This window comes from Charadrius vociferus, unplaced genomic scaffold (genome assembly GCF_000708025.1).
Source record: "Charadrius vociferus isolate BGI_N301 unplaced genomic scaffold, ASM70802v2 scaffold867, whole genome shotgun sequence".
Taxonomy (NCBI): Eukaryota; Metazoa; Chordata; class Aves; order Charadriiformes; family Charadriidae; genus Charadrius; species Charadrius vociferus.
This window is the reverse complement of record NW_009649311.1, coordinates 57,295-76,251: the sequence shown is the minus strand read 5'-3', so window position 1 is coordinate 76,251 and position 18,957 is coordinate 57,295. Positions and strand designations below refer to the sequence as shown.

The 18,957-nt window shown below is 46.6% G+C and overlaps 1 protein-coding gene across 1 annotated transcript in view; it reads right to left on the bottom strand.

The window, feature by feature from the left end:
• Positions 1–211: 211 nt before the first annotated feature.
• NUP98 (nucleoporin 98kDa) overlaps positions 212–18,957 on the bottom strand; it is a 36,362-nt gene continuing 17,616 nt past the window's right edge. Inside the window, exons 16-32 of the mRNA XM_009889397.1 lie at positions 18,289–18,402; positions 17,407–17,545; positions 16,938–17,115; positions 16,426–16,590; positions 12,137–12,313; positions 11,229–11,382; positions 9,516–9,936; positions 8,511–8,740; positions 7,920–8,189; positions 7,103–7,260; positions 5,889–6,032; positions 4,229–4,371; positions 3,405–3,626; positions 2,239–2,480; positions 1,567–1,721; positions 985–1,096; positions 212–429 (exon numbers count right to left, since the gene is read on the bottom strand). Of these exons, the coding sequence (XP_009887699.1) occupies positions 212–429; positions 985–1,096; positions 1,567–1,721; positions 2,239–2,480; positions 3,405–3,626; positions 4,229–4,371; positions 5,889–6,032; positions 7,103–7,260; positions 7,920–8,189; positions 8,511–8,740; positions 9,516–9,936; positions 11,229–11,382; positions 12,137–12,313; positions 16,426–16,590; positions 16,938–17,115; positions 17,407–17,545; positions 18,289–18,402 (3,242 nt within the window). The remainder of the gene's footprint in view (positions 430–984; positions 1,097–1,566; positions 1,722–2,238; positions 2,481–3,404; positions 3,627–4,228; positions 4,372–5,888; positions 6,033–7,102; positions 7,261–7,919; positions 8,190–8,510; positions 8,741–9,515; positions 9,937–11,228; positions 11,383–12,136; positions 12,314–16,425; positions 16,591–16,937; positions 17,116–17,406; positions 17,546–18,288; positions 18,403–18,957) is intronic.

Below are 18,957 nucleotides of genomic sequence, written 5' to 3'. Positions count from 1 at the left end.
TGTTGTGTGGCTGAGGGTGCCAGCCAGCAGGGTCCAACCAGTCTCAACGCTCCCTCGGGTTACACAGACTCCTGCGTTAGCCCACATACTAAAGCTGTTTTACACCTCTAGGGAGAAACCTGCGTGGCTGGAGAGGTTGTTCACCCTCAGAACAAGGGTAAGGGGTAACAAACTGGTAACAAACTGTCCGACAGGTAGAAGGGATTCTTCCTCAGTGAGTCACCACTGTCAGCTCCCGGAGGTAAGACTGGGTGAGGCTGCGGAGCTCCTCCAAGGCATAGTCCTCCGGCATAGGCAGCCGGCCGATGTGAGGAGCGAGCAGGCGAAGAGGGACGCGCTGCAGGTCAGGCGTGGAGTCGGAGACGGGCTCTGGGGCGTGCTGCAGGCTGAGGACCACCCGCAGCAGGTTAGTGATGCGCTTGGCCATATCTGGAAAGAGGAGGAAGAGGAGTGTTTCCGCATGCTCCACACCACGCGCCGGAGCGGGAGCTTGCATGCGAGCACTGCGGAGCTCTCCCTGTGGAGGGGTGAACTTCAAAAGCGACTCAACAGGGAATGTTGGCGTAAAGGCTTTTGGCGGGGCTGGTGGAACCATGCCCCGTGTGACCTGGCCTCTCCTCAGCTCCAGCAGGAAATCTCCTCTCTCCATACAGACTTCCTCCCTGAGTCTAATCAAAATTTATCCTAATTCCTTAGACCAGACTGGTTTCTGTAGGTATGCTCATGCTTTATTTGGCACTGTAAAACTAAGTATGGACCAGACGCTTCACTGCTTATTGTAAGAGACCAGACACTGGATGCCACATCCAGCAGGCAACAAAAACTGCCTGAAACCATGACCAACGTACAGTGACTACTGGAGCACCACACGGCTCACCTCGCCAACCCCAGCCTTCCTCTTCAGCACACCGGCAGCCCGTACTGGCTGGGTGGGTTGTAAAACCGCCTTTCCCAGTGGGCTGCCAGATACTGCTGTCCCCGTACCTGACTGAGCCAGGCGGTCCTTCGCGTTGTGGCACTGGATCTGCTCTATCCTGTTGCACAGCGACGTCACTTTGGTATGTAACCGCTCCAGCTCATAGGTGGAACAATCCAGCTGAAAGCAAACAAGAGAGTCGGCCTCTGAGTCATCCAACGCCTTTCCGCAGAATCGCTCGCAGACTGCCCGAGTGTACTCCAAGCCAAATCCACCCAGCAGCAGACAACTACGCTAAAACCTGTTTGATGTTAACACCCGAAGTGGGTCTGGAACTGAATTTGAGAGGACTGACATGCAGATTCCCCACTAACTAGCTAACTGCTAGTTCTGCTCCTTATCTTTCCCTTGTCTCACTGCCACTCTCCCTAGAGCGTGTTTGCAGGGCAGAGCCCACATCTTACTTTGACAACATCTATCAAATCTCTCTGTGTTTCCAGAGATACACCATATTCTGTTTGCTAGTGTCTGCCAAAGGGAAACCCTAACATTAGTCCTGAACAGTAAAAGGATATTCTAAAAGCGAGACTCTGTATCAGCTTCCAAACTCCGGGGCGCAAAAACAACCCCAATTTTTTTTAGTCTGTTACCTGTTGAATCCTATCGAGCATCTCAATAACACGGATGTAATCGAGGTAGACCAGCCCTGCCATCTCCCAGTCCTGGATGAGCGCACTACGCTCTGGAGGGGCAAGATCTTCCAGGAATCCTTTCAGGTACTTGTAGTTTTCATTAATGATAGCATCTAAAGAGAACACACACATTAGTGACAGAACAAAAAGGTTTCTTACAAGTCAGGAACATTAATTGTTAAAGAAAAAGCAACTAATGGACTGTACTCTGAGCGAGTTTGGCAATTCCTTGACACCATCAGCCATGGCCAGAAACGCTTACTTGATTTATGACCTACAAAAGGCAAGTCTAAGGCCATCCCACTTCCCAGAGCAGAGACACCCATAGGATCGGGGCTCCAGGAACGCTACCGCTGCCCTCCTTCCCTGCGGCACCTCTTGGCACAGGAAGGAGGATGTGCAGAAGGTGAAGCGCTGCCCTTCTCACGAGGTGTTTGCAGTGAATCATCATCACACCGGGTTTCGTGAGAGCTATTTTGAAAGAGCCAGGCGCTCTCTAACCCTGTTGCTAGAAACACAGCCCTGCCCCTTCACATTACTGAACACCCACTGACTTCTGTTCCTACAACGTTTGTGTGTGCTGTTCAAAAGACAGAAGGAAAAAAACCAAACTCAGGAGAGCAGACTCACCTGAGGCTAAGTGCCTGACAACCAGCTTGTGACACTGGTTCCAGTGCCCAGCCTTGAACAAGAAGAGGGCTTCTTTATGCTTGTCGCCCTCCATCCTCGCTCGAACTGCCTTTGCTTCATGAATCCACTCCGGGGGGACGCAGAGCCTCTGCGTCAGAAAAGTCTCCTTGGCCCAAGACTCTGGTGTCTCGGAGAGAGCGCAATGCCGATTTAAGAGTTCACGCACTGCCTTCTCCCGTATGCTGGGGGAAGGAGGACAAGGCGTTATTCCAACCAGCAATCCGTCATCCCACGCCACCAGAAGATACACTTCAATACCAGTAGTGAGGACTGAAGGAGGCAGCAGCAAACTGCTTTATACTCATTGGTGACGGCAGAGGCACAGGCGTAACAGACGGCGAAAGCCGGTCTCGCCGGGCCTCGGGCTGTCTTACTGAAGGGTACTAAGATCAGTTGAATTCCTTCAGTACAAATTAACCACTAAGAAAGAAGTCATCGCTAGTGTTTTGTAACATCTTAACCGTTGTAAGCTTCAAAATACTTAAGTATGACCCAGGCCCCTAAAAGTAACACTTGAAGTCAGCAGTTGGAAAAAAATTCTACGGCAATGTACTAATGAGAGCTGTAAACACTAACAGCAAGAGACACCTTTCCAGAAAAGATATCTTATTTACAGGTTTAAGACCATTTTTTGTTAAGTACATATTTCATGATAGAAGCAAAACGTGCGTTTTGGTGATCCCCAAGCTTTGCTTTCAAACACACTTGCTTCTGTTCAGCTCCAATGGGAACAGTAACACTATTTTGCATCGATGATGTTTTCAGGACAAGGTCTTGAACACAGTAAGCTCGCTGAGCCACAGACAAGATACAGAGCCCTGGGAGAGCAAAACGACTACGAGATCCGCTTCTGTAGCACAGCTCAGGAGTTGCGGTCATTATAACACAGTGCTATTTATCATCTAACACCACACTTCACTAAGCAGAATTATCCACGCCCCTTTGTGATCCCAGCACACAGCTTTTACAAGTGGCACAAAGTCCTCCAGCTGTGCAGTTCCAGTTTAACATGACAGAAGCCACGATAATTATGGTATACATAGCAGGTCCTTAAAACAGACACTTTTTTGGGGAGGCCTTGAAAATGCATTAAATCTTTAACTCACTGCGTATCGGGCTCATGCAGGAGTACAAAAACAGCCCATTCCCAAAGACCCTCGCTTTCCAGCTGGGCAGCGTAGCTAGCGTTCAGCACTCCTTGACTCTGCTTGAACAGATGGGTATAGTTCAGGGCTCGGAGCACTTCCCACAGGTGCCAACTGAGACGATAGTCCAGAGGGTCAGACGTTACACTCCTGGGATCAAGCAGCTGGTCGAGATCATAGTGCCTGCAGGGTAAAACATTTGCAAAATAAATAGCTAGTTGTGTCCACATAAAGTCAGAAATCGGTGCTACTGAGTTCCTTCCCTTCACCCACCTCCAATTATTCCATGTATGTGATTTATGTGGGTGTGGGGTTTTGGTTTTGGTGGTGGTTTGGTTTTTGTGGGGTTTTTTTTGGGGGGGATGGTTTTGTGGTTTTTTTTTTTAAAGATCAGAGCAATTACTAAATTTTTCTTTTGCTCTTTTGAGTCTGCACCCGGACTGTCACAACCTTTTCTTCTATACATGCTCCTTCTGCAGACTTCTCAAAGCCTTTAAGAAAAGGCAGCTGTGGTGAAGCAAGATGACTACACTCTTCAGACACAGAAAACACGTAAGAAAAAAAACCCACAAAGGTGCTCCAAAGCTTAAGTTTCCCCATCTATACCACCAGCAGTGAGAGCATCACCGCGTTCTGTAAGGGTGTACATGCAAGGCAGGTTTTTGACTACTCTAAGTGGTTCCGTAAACACTGAAGCTGATTTCACACCCCTGGTTTGGGAGGTCAAGAAGTCACTGACTGATCAAGATTTTTCTAAACAGATTTTGAACTATTTACCCATTTACCTGTCACTGTAGAGCTTTAGCAAATGGAAACAGACATCTCTCAGAGGTCTTCCTGCATTATCGTCTTCTTCAATTACACAACCAGAATCTTCTAGGTATGGAGGCAGAGGACAGCAGGCGTATTTTTCACACTCTGGTGTGTTCTAAAGAAATAGTTTTAACAGTAAGTTTCAAGATAATTCTCTGAACAAAACTGCACTCTGAACTCCACACAGCTCAGCAGGCTCGCGGGCATGCTTTCTGCTTCACGGCAGGACGTGCAACCGACTGCACCTGCAGTGAGCACTGACACAGCAACTATATACTGACATGACACTAAACCAAACTAAACCCAAAAGGCTTTGGCAGGCTTCATTTCATCTCACACCGAGCTCTTAAAAGCCACTGTGTGTAGGTACAGTCGACTCTCACATACACACAACCTGTACTCCTGGATGATTATATAGCTGGAAAAACCACGTGTGATTTGATCAACCGAAGGACGGTGCATCCCCGCAAGCCTTCTCTCCCTCTGCAGAGCCTACACGAGCAGCACTGAATGCACTGAGTCAACAAGAACTGTTTTACGGGGCACTCAGCTGTGGGACAACTGTTGTCTTTCATACCCCCTAACCAGTCTGGGTCACCAAAATCCTCTTGACATCTCCACTGCTGGTAAGAACACTACATCTGGGTTTGGAAGCACATTCCACATCCTGCTGGTTTCCAGTTATCAGCCCTCTTACACGCAGTTCTGGAAACAACAAACTGTACCAACTTTTCCTCCACTGGGCTGCAGTGAGACCACCCCCACCTGCTAACCCAGTAACATTACCTTAAGTTCAAGTCATGATAAAACTAAAACTTGGTATTTTGAAGTGATGAACACGTTATGGTGACACGCTTTGTACACAAAGATAACACTAAACATTCCTACAGCATTAAGCATGCATCAGCTAGAAATTCCTAGACGTGATGCTGTGCTTGGGCTGTCTTTAGGCATACAGATCAAGGGCTGAACTATCTTTACTTAAATGATTAAACACTTTTTTTGAACAGAACCCTTTGTCTTTCTGTATAGAGAGGCTTACAGCTCTACAGCCACAAACAAGGCTTTGCATAATGCATGCAGCCACACACTGACTGCAGGACAGCTTCCACGTTTGCTGCAGAAACAGGGAGTGTACCAAACAGGGTGTGTGGTTCAGCAACGACTATTTTAGAAGTCAGGCAGCTGAGTATTAATCATCACACTGGGAAAACCGACTGGCTACCTAACTCAAATGGCCTTCCTGCTGCTGGCCACTACCCACCTTCCTCGTTGTCGAGCTGTCAAACACTTGGGAACACTCCATCAGCAGGAGCTTTGCTTCAAATAAATCACTATCAGAACACCCCAAAGAGCAGAGCAGGTCCTAAGCTTCTCGAGTGACTAGAACTGCCAACAGGTTCAACCCCAGTGCTTTATTCCCATTCCAGCGGGGGAAGGAACATTCCTATCAAAACGAACCGCTGCAAAACCTCATCATTCAAGCTGGTGAAGGAATCCGATGCTGTGACAACTGAAATAACGAACCCATATGCCATTCCATACTCCACCTCCGCAGTGACACCTGACCGCTCACAGAAGTCTCAGTGGTACGAGGTAAGATCTCCTGTTACCCAGGCATGACTGACCTACCTGAAACGCTGACTCGTACATGGCCAGTGCCTTGGACACCGAAGCTGTTGGAGGCAGCAGGTACCAGAGGTGGACAGCCATGCAACGCTTCCAGTCCAGCAGCGAGCACACATTGATACTTATTCTCTCTGATAGCTGCCACACCTGAAGCAACAAATTACTGAATTCAGTCAAACTGATCACACAATGGTCGGTACACACCAGGCATGCAACAGTAAGGCATCTGAAAGGAATCTGTGGGACAGAGCACAAAGCTCGCCCAAAGAATAACAAGGCTGCCCCTTCAAGCAGAGAAAAGAAACCACCAAGGACTCTCAGGACCACCGCTAAGGAAGACAGTCCACAGGGGGTTAATGAAATCATTTTCATGGGCATAAATCGCATGAATATGTAAAGCTTACAATGTAAAAAGTAGGGTCTAGCTGGAAGCTGTGGTATGCACGTTGGGTGGAGTGATCCCCCGTGCATCCAGCGCTGCAATAAAGAGAATGCCTGCTGCTTAATACTACACTGGTGTTCAGGAGTTTAGTCCCAATTTCGATGACATTGTGGCTGTTCCACTTTACATGGAATATATAAACAACCATTTTTCAGGTCAAAAAACAAGCAAAAGAGACGAAATGCATACTGGTATGGATTAGTAATTAGAGTACTTATCTAGGATGGGGAGGATAGCGATGCCCACCCCTCCTACAGCAAATATTTAGATATTTTCTCCTCGGCAGTCATTGGAATCATATTTACTCACATCTTTAAAAGAACAGGAGGAACTAAAAAGAATCAATCTCTGAAGAAAATTATAAGTGCATTAATCCCAATAAAAAGTCTGCCAGCATTTACAGATTTTACCAAAACTCTCTCAACCATGTTTTCTCCAAACACAAACTCAGAATTGCTGCTGTTTTGTACACTTCTGTCTTCAAACAACTGACTTCCATGGGAACAAAATAACATAAGAACGTGCTTTAGAACTATTTAAAACTTTGTAAAGAATAGAATAGAAATAAGTTAAAGCATTTACTTTACCACAGCTTACATTAAAGACAAACAAACAATGACGTAAGAGGTTACGTTAGTAAGAAAACCACGTCAGCACCTTGTGCTCCTTTCTTGCTGTGCACCACATGCTGTGGTTGAGTGCTACGGCTTAAGCGTACGACTGTAAAGAAGGAGAAGTCAAGTCGATGGCAAAACAGCCGAGTAACACAACTTACTGGCTTTCCTGCGAGCAGGGCAAAGATCCGCAACCTCTCTTCCTGGATGAAGCAGTCCGCCTGCAGCCTGTGCCAGTCCACCAGCTGCATGGTGAGGAGGTCCCGAAGGGGCTGGCTGCCGGCCAGCTGGGAGAGGAGCAGAGCGAGCCTGTGGTCACCTGGAACCGGAGCCAACAGCACGTCAGGCAAATCCTCCCACCTACCCGGGCCACGGCGATCTGCTTCCGAGTTGTGGGGCACTTTGATCAGCCTACAGCCGCGCAATTGGGTTTCGTGCACAATTTCTTATGAAATAAACCGCTCCGTAAACACCCACCTGAAGGGGTGGGGGAGAAGACAAAGGAACGGGAAAGACAGACTCCGCCCAGGGGAGGCAGGACAGACTCCCCACAGAGGGAAGCAAATGAATGGAACAGTTTTAAGATTTGAGCTGACATAAAAGACCAAGATGAAACTAGCCATTAGGCTCTGAAAGTATGTTTTTGAAACAAATGTAAAGCGCTTAACAGAAGCTCAATTAAAAATAACAGCAATTAAAAAACCTTTCAAAGGAGATAGTTTGCAAAAAAAAAACCCAGTTCCAAGTGCAATACGGCATCACTTCCTAACTGCAGGAGAGCCGACAAGTAAGCCAGCGGAAATACAACCAGGCACTCATGCAGCAAGTAAACAAGCCAGCCCCCACCTTGATCACTGTCTGACATGGGAAATCTCTGTACTCAGAGAGGCCAGTTACTATCAGCTCTCAAGTTTAAATTCTCTTTATGCGTCTCCCTTCCTCTTCCCCGCAAAAAGCCGAGAGATTTAAGCATCTTACCTGACTGCTGTGCCAGCCTGCAAGCTTCACCGATTCTCTTCCCAGTAAGGCAGCTGAACACAGCCTCTACGTGATTACCATGTCGGGACAGAGAGACTTCCTCCTCAATTCGTCCTGCAGCAGTCTCCGACAGCCAGCGAGAGAAGGCTTTCCTGCGCTCCAGGGCTAGGATGTATTCACTGGGTTCCTCCAAGCTGGCCTCTAACTCCTTTAAGTTCCCCCAAATCGCTTCACATAAAGTCCACGTCAAGCCCCAGTGCTTCACAACAGCTGCCAGGACACAGTTATTCAGTCATAAGGAATAAAAAAAAATGCCAACGAATATTTAGAGAGGACTCATATAAGACTATAAAGCATAACCTCGTAAGGTACCTTAAAAGATATCCTGCTGTTACAAGTCAATGCAGGAAGTCAGCCAGCTCCCCAAATGCGATCAACCATCTTTACGCTTTCAGAAAGAAGGCTGAGGTACAGTCAATTTTTTGTTTTATTGACATTTCCCTGCTCTGATGCAACCTGAAAAATCAATCTGAACTGGACAGTTTTCCAGAGTCGCTATCACCACTGTGAAAAGAATTATTCCATACTCACTTTCTGTCACAGCAGGATCCTCGGATGCCTTCCTAACCCAGTCAGCGTAGTCGTGAATAGCAGAAACTCCTGAGTTGGGCGCTAGAAGAGGACATTGTTCATCCATATGGACAGTGCTGTGTTTCAGCTTTATCTCCAGAGGGATGAGATACAGCTGTTTGTCTCTGTCCATCTTCCGTTGTTCTAAGCTCAGCTTCTCCACGTGAACCTTGAAAGAGGATTCTGAGAGTCTGAAGGAAAAAGGAAGATAAAAACAGGTAGCAAAGTTCTGAAGTGTTTCCAAGTGAACTGCACCCATCACAGAGCGGCTGCACTGTGCAGCTTGTCCCAATTTTAACATTAAGACAGTAAGACATGTGATCCAAGAACCAGACTCTGGCAAACAAACCTCACTGAGCTGGGCGCTTCCAGCTCCCCAAAGGCAACTACCACACCTCACCATACCCCAGCACATTTTGCGAGAGCACCTCCTTCTGCCAGCGAATCAGACACGCTGGAGAACATCAACCGAACAAGCTTTTTGGAAGACTTAAATGGTAGAACGTGTAGCTATATTCCAGTCGAGTTTAGGCATGGAGTTACACAGCCCAGGAAAGGTCTGTACACTGCTTTATATACAAGCAGAATTAAAGGGACCTGAATTTAAAAGCTAAACAAGAAATTTCTTTGGTAGTGCAGACACCCTCTGGGAGAATCAACAGCAGCTTAGAAGCTTCCTGGACAACAATTTTGAACTTTTTCTTTAACCTTTCGCTGGATGATGGTGCTGTTTACTTGTTAAAAAAATAACTACTCTTACTATGACATTGCAGGTCTTTGAGATAAAGATTTTTGTAAAGTAGCAACCTGAAGGAAATCTCCACAGCTAATGTGATCTTGCACCACTTCTGCATACCAGAAGGAATATTAAGCTGATTTTCAAAAAGGTACCAGCCTACAATCAAGATTCTTCCAAACATGAAGAAAGAGTATGTCGGAACCATCCCGAAGAGAACTACTACTCACGATTTTGGAGCAACAGGAGTTGGCAGGAATCCATACTCCACAGACTCACACTGAAGCTCTTCCATTTCACTTGATACACTCAACTGATCTCCACAATTGACAAGCGTCCAGTTGGGTCCCCAACCAACACGAAATGAGCGCCCCATGAAGAGTGCCATATCCATCAGTAGCTTCCCTTTTCTGTAGGTGATGGACTTCTCCAGCGGTACCAGCCCCTGCTGCCTGCGGACACCAACTGTTTTCATCTGTACCTCAGGGACTGACGGTGGTACAGAGAACGCAGACGCTAATGGAGAAGTCGCCGACCAAAGGGCAACAGACGGGGGACTGCTCGAAGTCCTGGGGCCCTTGAGATCTTGCAGAGCAGCACTTGGTGGTTGGAAAATTACGTTAGCAAATTTTGACTGCAGCAGCCCGCCAACTAGAGGGAAGAAGCAGGAAGAACGTTGAAGGGAATGGGGTACTCTCTTTTCAGGTACGTTTCTGGTGTTTTAAAGGTATTTCAGTTCTTGAGCCAGCGAAAACATTTGCCATGTTTGAGGTTTGTGACGGTAACGCATAGCTAGGCATGATTATTTGCGGTACCGAGAAGTGCAGAACGCAGCATGCACAGCCTGTTTTGCAGTATCCAAATTAAAGCGCATGGTATTACAAGAACAGTACATATGCAGTCCCAACCCAAAATCTGCAGTTTCCAAAGAAGTCACTGATTTAACAGATATTGTCATACTTAGACCATCAGAACAGAAGCATCTCACAGAGAAAGCAGACCTCAATTGCTATTAGCAGGGACAGGGCTGAAACTGTCCCCACAGAAACATCTCAGATCTGTCCCTTTAATTCAGCAACTCCATGGTTCTATCAGAGGTATTATTCCTGTTGAAACCATCAGCTAGTGGATGTATTGGGCGCAAACGGCAAGGTTTTGGTAGTGGGGGGACCACGGGGGCGGTCTGTGAGAAGCGGCCAGGGGCTGCCCTGGGCTGGACACAGCTGGTGTCCACAACGGACCCACCGCAGCTCACGGCTGAGCCCATCAAGGGAGTGTGTGGCACTTCTGAACCAATCTGCAAAGTTGGTGGCGCCTCTGTGAGGTCTTAAGGAAGGGCAGAAAAATGCCACCCAGGCAGGACGGAGGGAAAAAAGCGAGCGAAAGCAGCAGAGCAAGCACTGAGGTCAGAGGAGGAGGAGGGGAGGCAGTGCTCCAGCACTGGAGCAGGTATTCCCCCCGCAGCCTGCGGGGGAGGACTCACGCTGGAGCAGGGGAAAAAAGGGTGAGGAGGAAGGAGGGACTGGCCACAACCCCTCATTCCCCATCCCCGCTGCCCCGCGGGGGTGGGGAGGAGGTAGAGGAGTTGGGAATGAAGAAGGGAAGCTAAGCCTGGGAAAGGGGGGGCAGGGTATTAAAGTGTTGTGTCCATTTCTCTCACTACACAAACCTACTTTAACTGGCAACAAGCTAATTTTACTCAAGTCAAGACCAGGTACTGTCACAAAAAACCAATCACCCTGTCTTTATCTCAACCCGTCAGCTTTTTTCATCCGTCCTTGTTGAGAAGGGGGAGTGAGAGCGTGGCTGGGTGGGCATCTGGCCAAAGCCAACCCCACCACAACTGTTCTGCCATATGTTCAGCCAGCCACGGGATTTTGCCTGTTAACATTAGAATTAAGCTTTTTTTTTCCCCACACACAATTTGTGGCTTCTCACAATACCTGAGCATCTTTTCTGTCCTTGTGATTTTGAAATAGGGAGCCTCGGAGAACAGATCTCTTGTGAAGTATCCATCTTTGCAGGTTGCTTCCCAGGATAATGATCCAGGATCAAGTCTAGGTCATCTTCATCGGCAAGCAAGGAAGCTTTCATAATCTAAAAAGACGGTAAGTCAAGCCTGCACACGAGCAATCACTCTCACAGCAGCAGCTAGCTGATCCGATCAGCTGCTTTCCCAACCGAGATAACTTCTACACGTTTCACATGACAATACACTCATGCCACAAGTATTTCAAGTAACAGTGAAGGCACACCGTTCAGGAGAACTGAAATCAGGCTTGTCAGTTGATGATAAACCTCTACAAACCACTAGTTAAACCAGTGTCGCAGTACTTGTTAGGATAGGTGCGAAGTCCTAAAATAATCGTGTTTTCTGAGATTTTAGCTCTATCTACTTGTTTGTCAGCTTAAGTAATAATTCCACCATTTTTTCCTTACAAATTAAAAACACAGGTAGAAGCCCACAAGTGTTCCAGGTACTAGCCTTTCACCAAACAAATGAAAACACCACACCCCAAATCAAGACCAGTTACCCTATTACCTTCTTTTCCATCGGCAGGCCCTGAGGCAGTGCTGGCTAGCTGTTAGTTTAGCTTCTCATATTGCCCACGCTTCAGAATTTAGAAATCTGAATTCTAGCCTTGAGATGCTTTTCATTTCTGTGTTAAGCTTTTCACATGTACCACAGAAACACAGAAGTCTAACGTATAAGTTTTCATCACACTATCACACACAAATTTGTTTATCACAAATTTGGTATATAAATACACTCGGGGAGGCAAACAGAGACATTAGCGAGAGGTATTACCGAGTCCTCTCTTTCAGAGAGGGGAATTTGCAAGAGACTCACCTGCAAGACATGGGGGTTAATACCCAAGGTTGACGCGATGTGAGTGGAAGCAGGCACTGCCTCTGGCTCTTCTATCATGTTATCTTCCCCAATGGACTCCTGGGGAGGCTCCTGGGTGATGTCCGCCATATCGCTGTCCAGTTCCACAACCCTGCCCAGCTGCTCCACTTCTGGGGTCTGCGGACACATGCAGAGGCCACGTCAGACAACAACAGATTGCACTGGTTTGCAGAAAGAGTACGTAATAGTTTCAACAATCACCTGCAACTGAAGCGGAGTACTCCCTTGCTTGTGTCAAGACTCCACATTAAGTTTAGAGATGAACACAAGTAACCTATTCCCATTTTCTTCAGAGTTGTAACACACCAGTGCAAGTTAAAGTGAAGGAGAAGTCACGGTTTAGTGATGTCCTCCCAAAGTTTACCAAGTTCTGCCATTCGGTTTAAGAAACTATTCTTCAGCTTCCCATTCTTCATGTGGCCAACAAAAAGGAAGAGTTTTGTGCATCCTGCCTTCCTCCCCTTCTCCCTCAAAATGAAGTCACATCCAAAAAGAAGTTTCCTGTGCCTAAGTTCAGCCCGAGACATTTTAGATGACTGAGCAACCAGTTCAAAACTAGTGATTCTCCAGCATTAATGTGTGGTACCACTGCTGGCCGCTGAGCGGGTGAGTCACTGTAATACCTGCTTTGTTTCCCCAGCTGTGATGTAGCACAAATTAAAGACATTGAGTTTATGTTCCACAAAGAACTTAAAAGAAGTTTTAGGCGGACAGGAGCCCCTTCAAGACGGCGTAAGGCTGGGTCACAGAGTGTGCGTGCACACACATGTACAATCTTTTTTGAATTTTAAACCAGGACGCAACTGTCATTGGATCGGAAAGTTGTGGGGTTTTCCCATGATACTCTACTTACTGCTAGCACATTAGCGGTTAAAATGTTAACTACAGTAGTTCTCTCCCAATCTGCACCTCAATTTCTCATCTCTACTGATGGAGTCCCAGGCAGGAGGAAAAATTAGTTTTATGATTTTTCTGAGAGCAATCACATGGCATCACCTTTGTGATGAGCCTGAGGTCACCTCTACGTGCTTTTAGACGACCTGGACTCACGCTGCAGGCAGGGCCAGGAAACCTCCATCCAGTGCAAACAACGAGCAGGCATCAGAAACTAACTCTGACCGCTGCCACGGCCTCTCGTTCTGCCCAGCCTGCCGAGGCAGCAGCGAGCCCCCGCGCCGGCACCAGGGCACAGAGCCTGACAGCGCTGCGTGCCATTCCACTCTTCGTCTCCTCTGCTACCAGACAGGACAAACCCCCTGGAGAATGCCACTCGCTGCCCGTCTTGAGCAGCGAAGAGGCCCACCCAAAAGAAGCACCTTGCCCAGGAGTAATTAGCCTGTGCCACCTCAGCTGAATGGCCTTCCTGATGGGCTCTAACCCCAAACCCGGGCTGCAGCGCACTGGTTCTGCTCCAGTCTAACCACTCCTGTTGCTTAGACACCAGTGTCCTGTGAAAGATTCATGCTTACAGCTTACTTGGTTTCCAGAAGCAACAACGCGCAGACTGCCGAAGCACTGCTCTGGAGCGATGCATATATATGAGCAAGGAAACCGCGGCAGACAGCGCACTGCAAATCATGCTAAGGAATTTAAGAGCATATTCAAGTGGCTGCTTCTTAGCTCATTAGAATCAGCCAAGAAATGCGATGAAGGTTATCAGATGAGGCAGACAAAATTAGACGAGGGGTCTGTAAAGATAGAACTTAATGGCAGACATGGAAAGAGCCTTAGCTAGCGGTATCTGGGTGTGCCTACAGCATGCGGAACAGATCTACAAGTCAAAATATGGTTACAAACAAAAGTTTCACTACTCCCTTCATTGTGCTTTAATGCAGCCCGGTCCCTGGTGTAACTATTTCCTGTGGACCTTGAAACATTAATAAATTCATTAATATTCAAGTTAGTAAAGGAAGATAAAAAACTCCCAAATTTGGATCCTAAATGCTTCCTACAGACCAAAGAATATTATTTTCAGATGCTTTACACACCAAAAGTTTGGCAAGCTTTTGAGCCACGCTATGAGTTTCTCAGATGTTTAGGAAACGAAGCGGGATGTTTTTTCCTAATTTCAGAAATGAAAACCTTAGTTAATGGTATGCAAGTCAGAGAGGTTAATTAACCCGGACAAGTTTTTGCTAAATACATTTGAATCTATAAGGCAGGCCTGAATAATCACATGTATTCTCTATATTTTTGACTGCTTAAAACATCAGCTCTGGTCCCTGTCAATCTGAACGAGAAGCAAGAAGGAGAACTGGAAGGTGGTAGAGGCAGGCCAGTCTGTTAGACAGCCACGTCTTCATCTCAAATAAAATGCAACTACTTAAGGAATGCACTTTACGAGAGGAGGATGAACTAGCAGGTGTTAATTAGCCGGTGAGGCAGGAGGAGCGATAAAGCAGCAGCTGTACACTACTTTGGGATTCTCCCAAGCCAGAATCCACAGAAGAGGTGGCAGCTCACCTCGTCTGTCACTACAGTAGCATGTCCTGCTCAAAGAGCAGATGGCGCCGTGCCTGGCTTTCTGTTTGTATGGCGATCAAGTCTCCTGCACTGCGATCCCAAAACGCACCGGCGCTGGCTGTACGGAAAGGTGTTTAGGTGAACTGCTGCCATCAGAGCTTTCGTTCTGGGCTCCTCTAACCCACACAGGGACCTAAAGCAGCAGAGCTGGAATGGCTCAGCCGTTTCTACAGAGATTCTAGCTAGACCACTATGTAAGATTAAAAGCAATTCCCAGTTCATTTAATGTTTTCCTACAACAAAAGTAATGGAATTGTTCTTTTCCCCAAGGAATGATAAGTGTTATATCTCCCGATACAATGAACAGGCCCTTGTCCAGAAGGGCTCCAAGTTACCCAAAGCCATTGGCCAACAGAAAGAAATGCTGCTGGAAAGTCTCCTGGTTTCGAAAGGACTAGACCTCGTACAAAAAATAAAAATCAAAACAAAACCCAGAAAACAACAAAAGAAAGAAGTGTTCAACCTATTTGAGAGTACTGTCTCTTAAGCTGTTTTTCATGCTTTGACTCAAGAGTTGTAGAAATAAAACTGTCCTCCTCTGCTTCCCCATGGATGACACACCACGAGCGCTGGGCACACGCCAAGCAGCCCCGTGGCACATGATCCGTGCCTCAGTGAGCTGCAAGCTCGGAGATCGCCTTTCCCTGCGGTCACAGATTACTGAAGGGTAAAGCAGAGAGCCCGCTTAAGCACAGCGACAAAAACCTCTCGGCAAGTCCTATCCAGCTCCTACACACCCTCTGCTCGGCCGGCCTGCACACCCCAACTGCTGAAGGCTTACTTTCACAAGCGAGAGCCCCATTTTGGAGAAAAAAAACCTGCTCTGCACTTGCTTTCTGTTTTATGACAACTTACTTCAGAAAGACGCAGGTCGTTCAGGAACGTTTACCATCAACACCTGGCACAGAGAGTACCCACCACTGGTGGGATGCCTGCCAAACAGGCTGTTTTTCACCCACAGTGAAGCAGCTCCTAATTTGGCTCGACAATATCCATCCTTAATTACATTTGGAAAATGGAAGTGTATCAGCTGCAATCAGACTAACCTTTAAAACTACATAAAAAGATTTTTTTAAAATTAACACTAGACCTTAAGGGTTTACCAATGACCTGGGTAAAGTGCTACCCTCCCTACGTCGGACAGAGGCACACCACTGAGGATGTTTTACAACGCTTTAGAAGCAGTCACGTCCAACCCAAATACATTTAAAAATCCAGCATATAACCAGCCTTAAAAAAAGTAATTTTTAATAAAAATAGAGCACATTCTTAAAATATAAAGCATACAGTCTTGCATACTAAATGATGGTAAAGTCAAATTAATGCACAATATCATTCTCAAGGCAGGCAGCACAAGGCATTGTAATTATATAGCACATACTCAATATTCACAAAAACAAGTTTTCTTCCATAAGTGGTGCAAATATGCCAAACTCAATCTAGCCCAGAATTTAAACAAGAAACAAGGGTTTAAAGCCTTCCCATCCCCACACAGCCTCGTTACGAAGTGTCAAGTATCTTAACGAAAAAGAACATGCAAACACTCATCAAGAGGTCAGAAGAGCTACTGAGTTTGTGCGAGTTTGCGTAAGGTTTTGCCCTTCAGTTTCCAGGCTACTGGTTACTCCAACAACCCCTCCCTCGGCACCAGCTATTCTTCACATTTCATTTTATGAATTCCCTTTTAGTCACTGTCCTCCTTCTACCTGAGCCGGAGGTGTTGGCTTGCCGTTTAGGGTCATTTGCTGGGGCGGCAGGTGCCCTGGGGGTGGCACAGGTGTAGTTTTTAACTTCTTTGTGTCCACTTTTGAAGGATGCTCTTCCTCTTCCTCATCTGAATCTTGCAAGCCATACTTGGAAAAGTGTGCCACCTGTGTAATGAGAAGGGCAAATACATCATATCTTGGAAGAGAAAGTTTAGGCACCCATTTCTAAAAGGCCTGACCAACGAGCTGGCACAACCGTCCACCTTACACAGCAGCTGTGACACCTCAACAAATCCAGCCTTTGCCCAGACCAAGAACACCTCCTGTTTGCAGGTCTTGGGCCAGCCAAAAAAGTTTCAATCAGCTTGGTGGGGACATTTTGCACTACAGCTGAAGGACTTGAGACAGTTTACAGAAGTTTAGCAAGTTTTATTAAGTTCTCCAAAGATTGAAACTTCAGATTACTTCTGATATTCTTGTAAGTCACTTTACAACGAGAACAAAAACATTACCTTGAACACCCAAGATCCCGTCTCTGGGCGGTATTCCTTGAATCGAGCGCCCTGCTTCCGAGACACAGCCTCCAGCCTACCTTCATAATTCATCTCGGCCAGTCGTTCAGGGCTTTTTATCAGGCAGCGAGATGTTTTATCTGTAGGCCAGACTCCATCTAAAGTAACTTCAGCTCGTCTGTTAAAGACAAAGGTGTCTGTAGTAAGAGACTACAAGGTTTTGAGGCAAAGCTATCAAGGTACACGTATAGGGGCCGAGAACGGAACACGTGGCGTCACACCAGCTTTCAAACCCAATTTCTGGGTCAGAAACATGCAGGTATCTGGCAACTGTATACTGCCACAACCTGAATGCACCCCTCAGATTTAGATTTCTTGGTAGCTGCCTGCAAAGACAGTAGATTGTCAGTATTATAAAAAACATCCTTACCAGCCTCTGTCCCCACACAGCACGTATTTATAAAATTACCTATTTAAACCTTCACCAATCGGTGGTTTTCTTTCATCGTCAGGGTAAACAATAACTTCTTTTCTACGGATATGTACAATCTCATCCAGATTTAAGTTAGTTAGATTTACTTCTCCTTCAAAGTATATTGATCCATAACCTGAAAAGCAAAGGCAAACGTGACAATTTGTCCATGAAAAATCTCATACCAGAGAACCTACGTTCCTGCTCTACTCCTCCGTTCCCCGCCTTACCACCCCCACCTTTGTCAAGTCTCCAGAACAACACACAAGTGACGACTCCTTCCCAGTGTGAAAATACTGAAGATGTGTTATCAACGTTTTTATAACCGATCCTGGTGCACAGAAACCTTTTTGCTAAAGCTCTTGGTTATCACTTGGCTATTCTTATTGCTATCACAAACACTAAGCGTACCCTCAGCTTCACAGCACATTTAGAGAAAGTGTTTTGAAAATAGTATACACCATGTGATTGCTTTTTTTCTAAATAAGAGCAGTAAAGAATACAGTTTGCGCTGAAGGCTCTTCACTGGAGCTCAGCCAGCTCCAGCACAGGCCGCAACTAAGACAGAAGCAATGATGATCAGGTTTGCATTGATGCTCCAGCATGTCTGGATTTAAAAAATCTTTCTGTTTAAGGACAGCAAGTGTCTTAAAAGCTACAGGAGCTTTTGTTCTTTTCGTATTCAACCTTCTCAAGTCATCCCACAATACAGATTGTCAGTGCTACCAACGTGAAAGACCACAAGCCTTTGACGCGAGTTGCTCACAATGCAGGGGCACCGCCTGCGGTCATCCTGAAGGCATGGAACTCAGATGCAGGTTCCATAGTTCAAAGTGACTGCTTCAACTTCACGCAACTAGAAAAGCTGCCGGTGCTTACCTTTGCGGCCTATGGTGAAGTCTGTCACAATACATTCATTTCTGTCATTGGTAAATCTAGCTAGCTCCTCCATGGACGGGATGGTGTAATAGCCAGCTCTCGTCAGAACAATTCCTGCAACAGAAAGACCATTGAGACCTGCGCTGACAGCAAGTTCCCGACTTTCGCGTTTCAAGAGTTTCATTCCATTTCTTTTGCAAGCCTGGACAACTGAAGGTCCCAAACAAACTGAGAATCAGCGCAACAAAAGCAAACTGAGAATCAGCGCAACAAAAGCAAACTGAGAATCAGCGCAACAAAAGCAAACTGAGAATCAGCGCAACAAAAGCAAACTGAGAATCAGCGCAACAAAAGCAAACAGAAATCGAAACGCCTGATTTCCACAGCCTTCACAGCGAATTTAAGACAATTGCTACGCCAGGTTCTTCCAGCCTACCAACCTGTCATCATCAGGGATCAGCAGCAGATGTGTAGGTAAAAGGGAAAATGCAAACACATACCGCAACACATGACACACACTCTGCCAGCTTTAATTGACAAGCGGCTGAATATGAGCCGGCAGTGTGCCCAGGTGGCCAAAAAAGCCAACGGCATGCTGGCTTGTATTAGAAATAGCATGGCCAGCAGAAGTAGGGAGGTGATTGTGCCTCTGTACTCAGCACTGGTGAG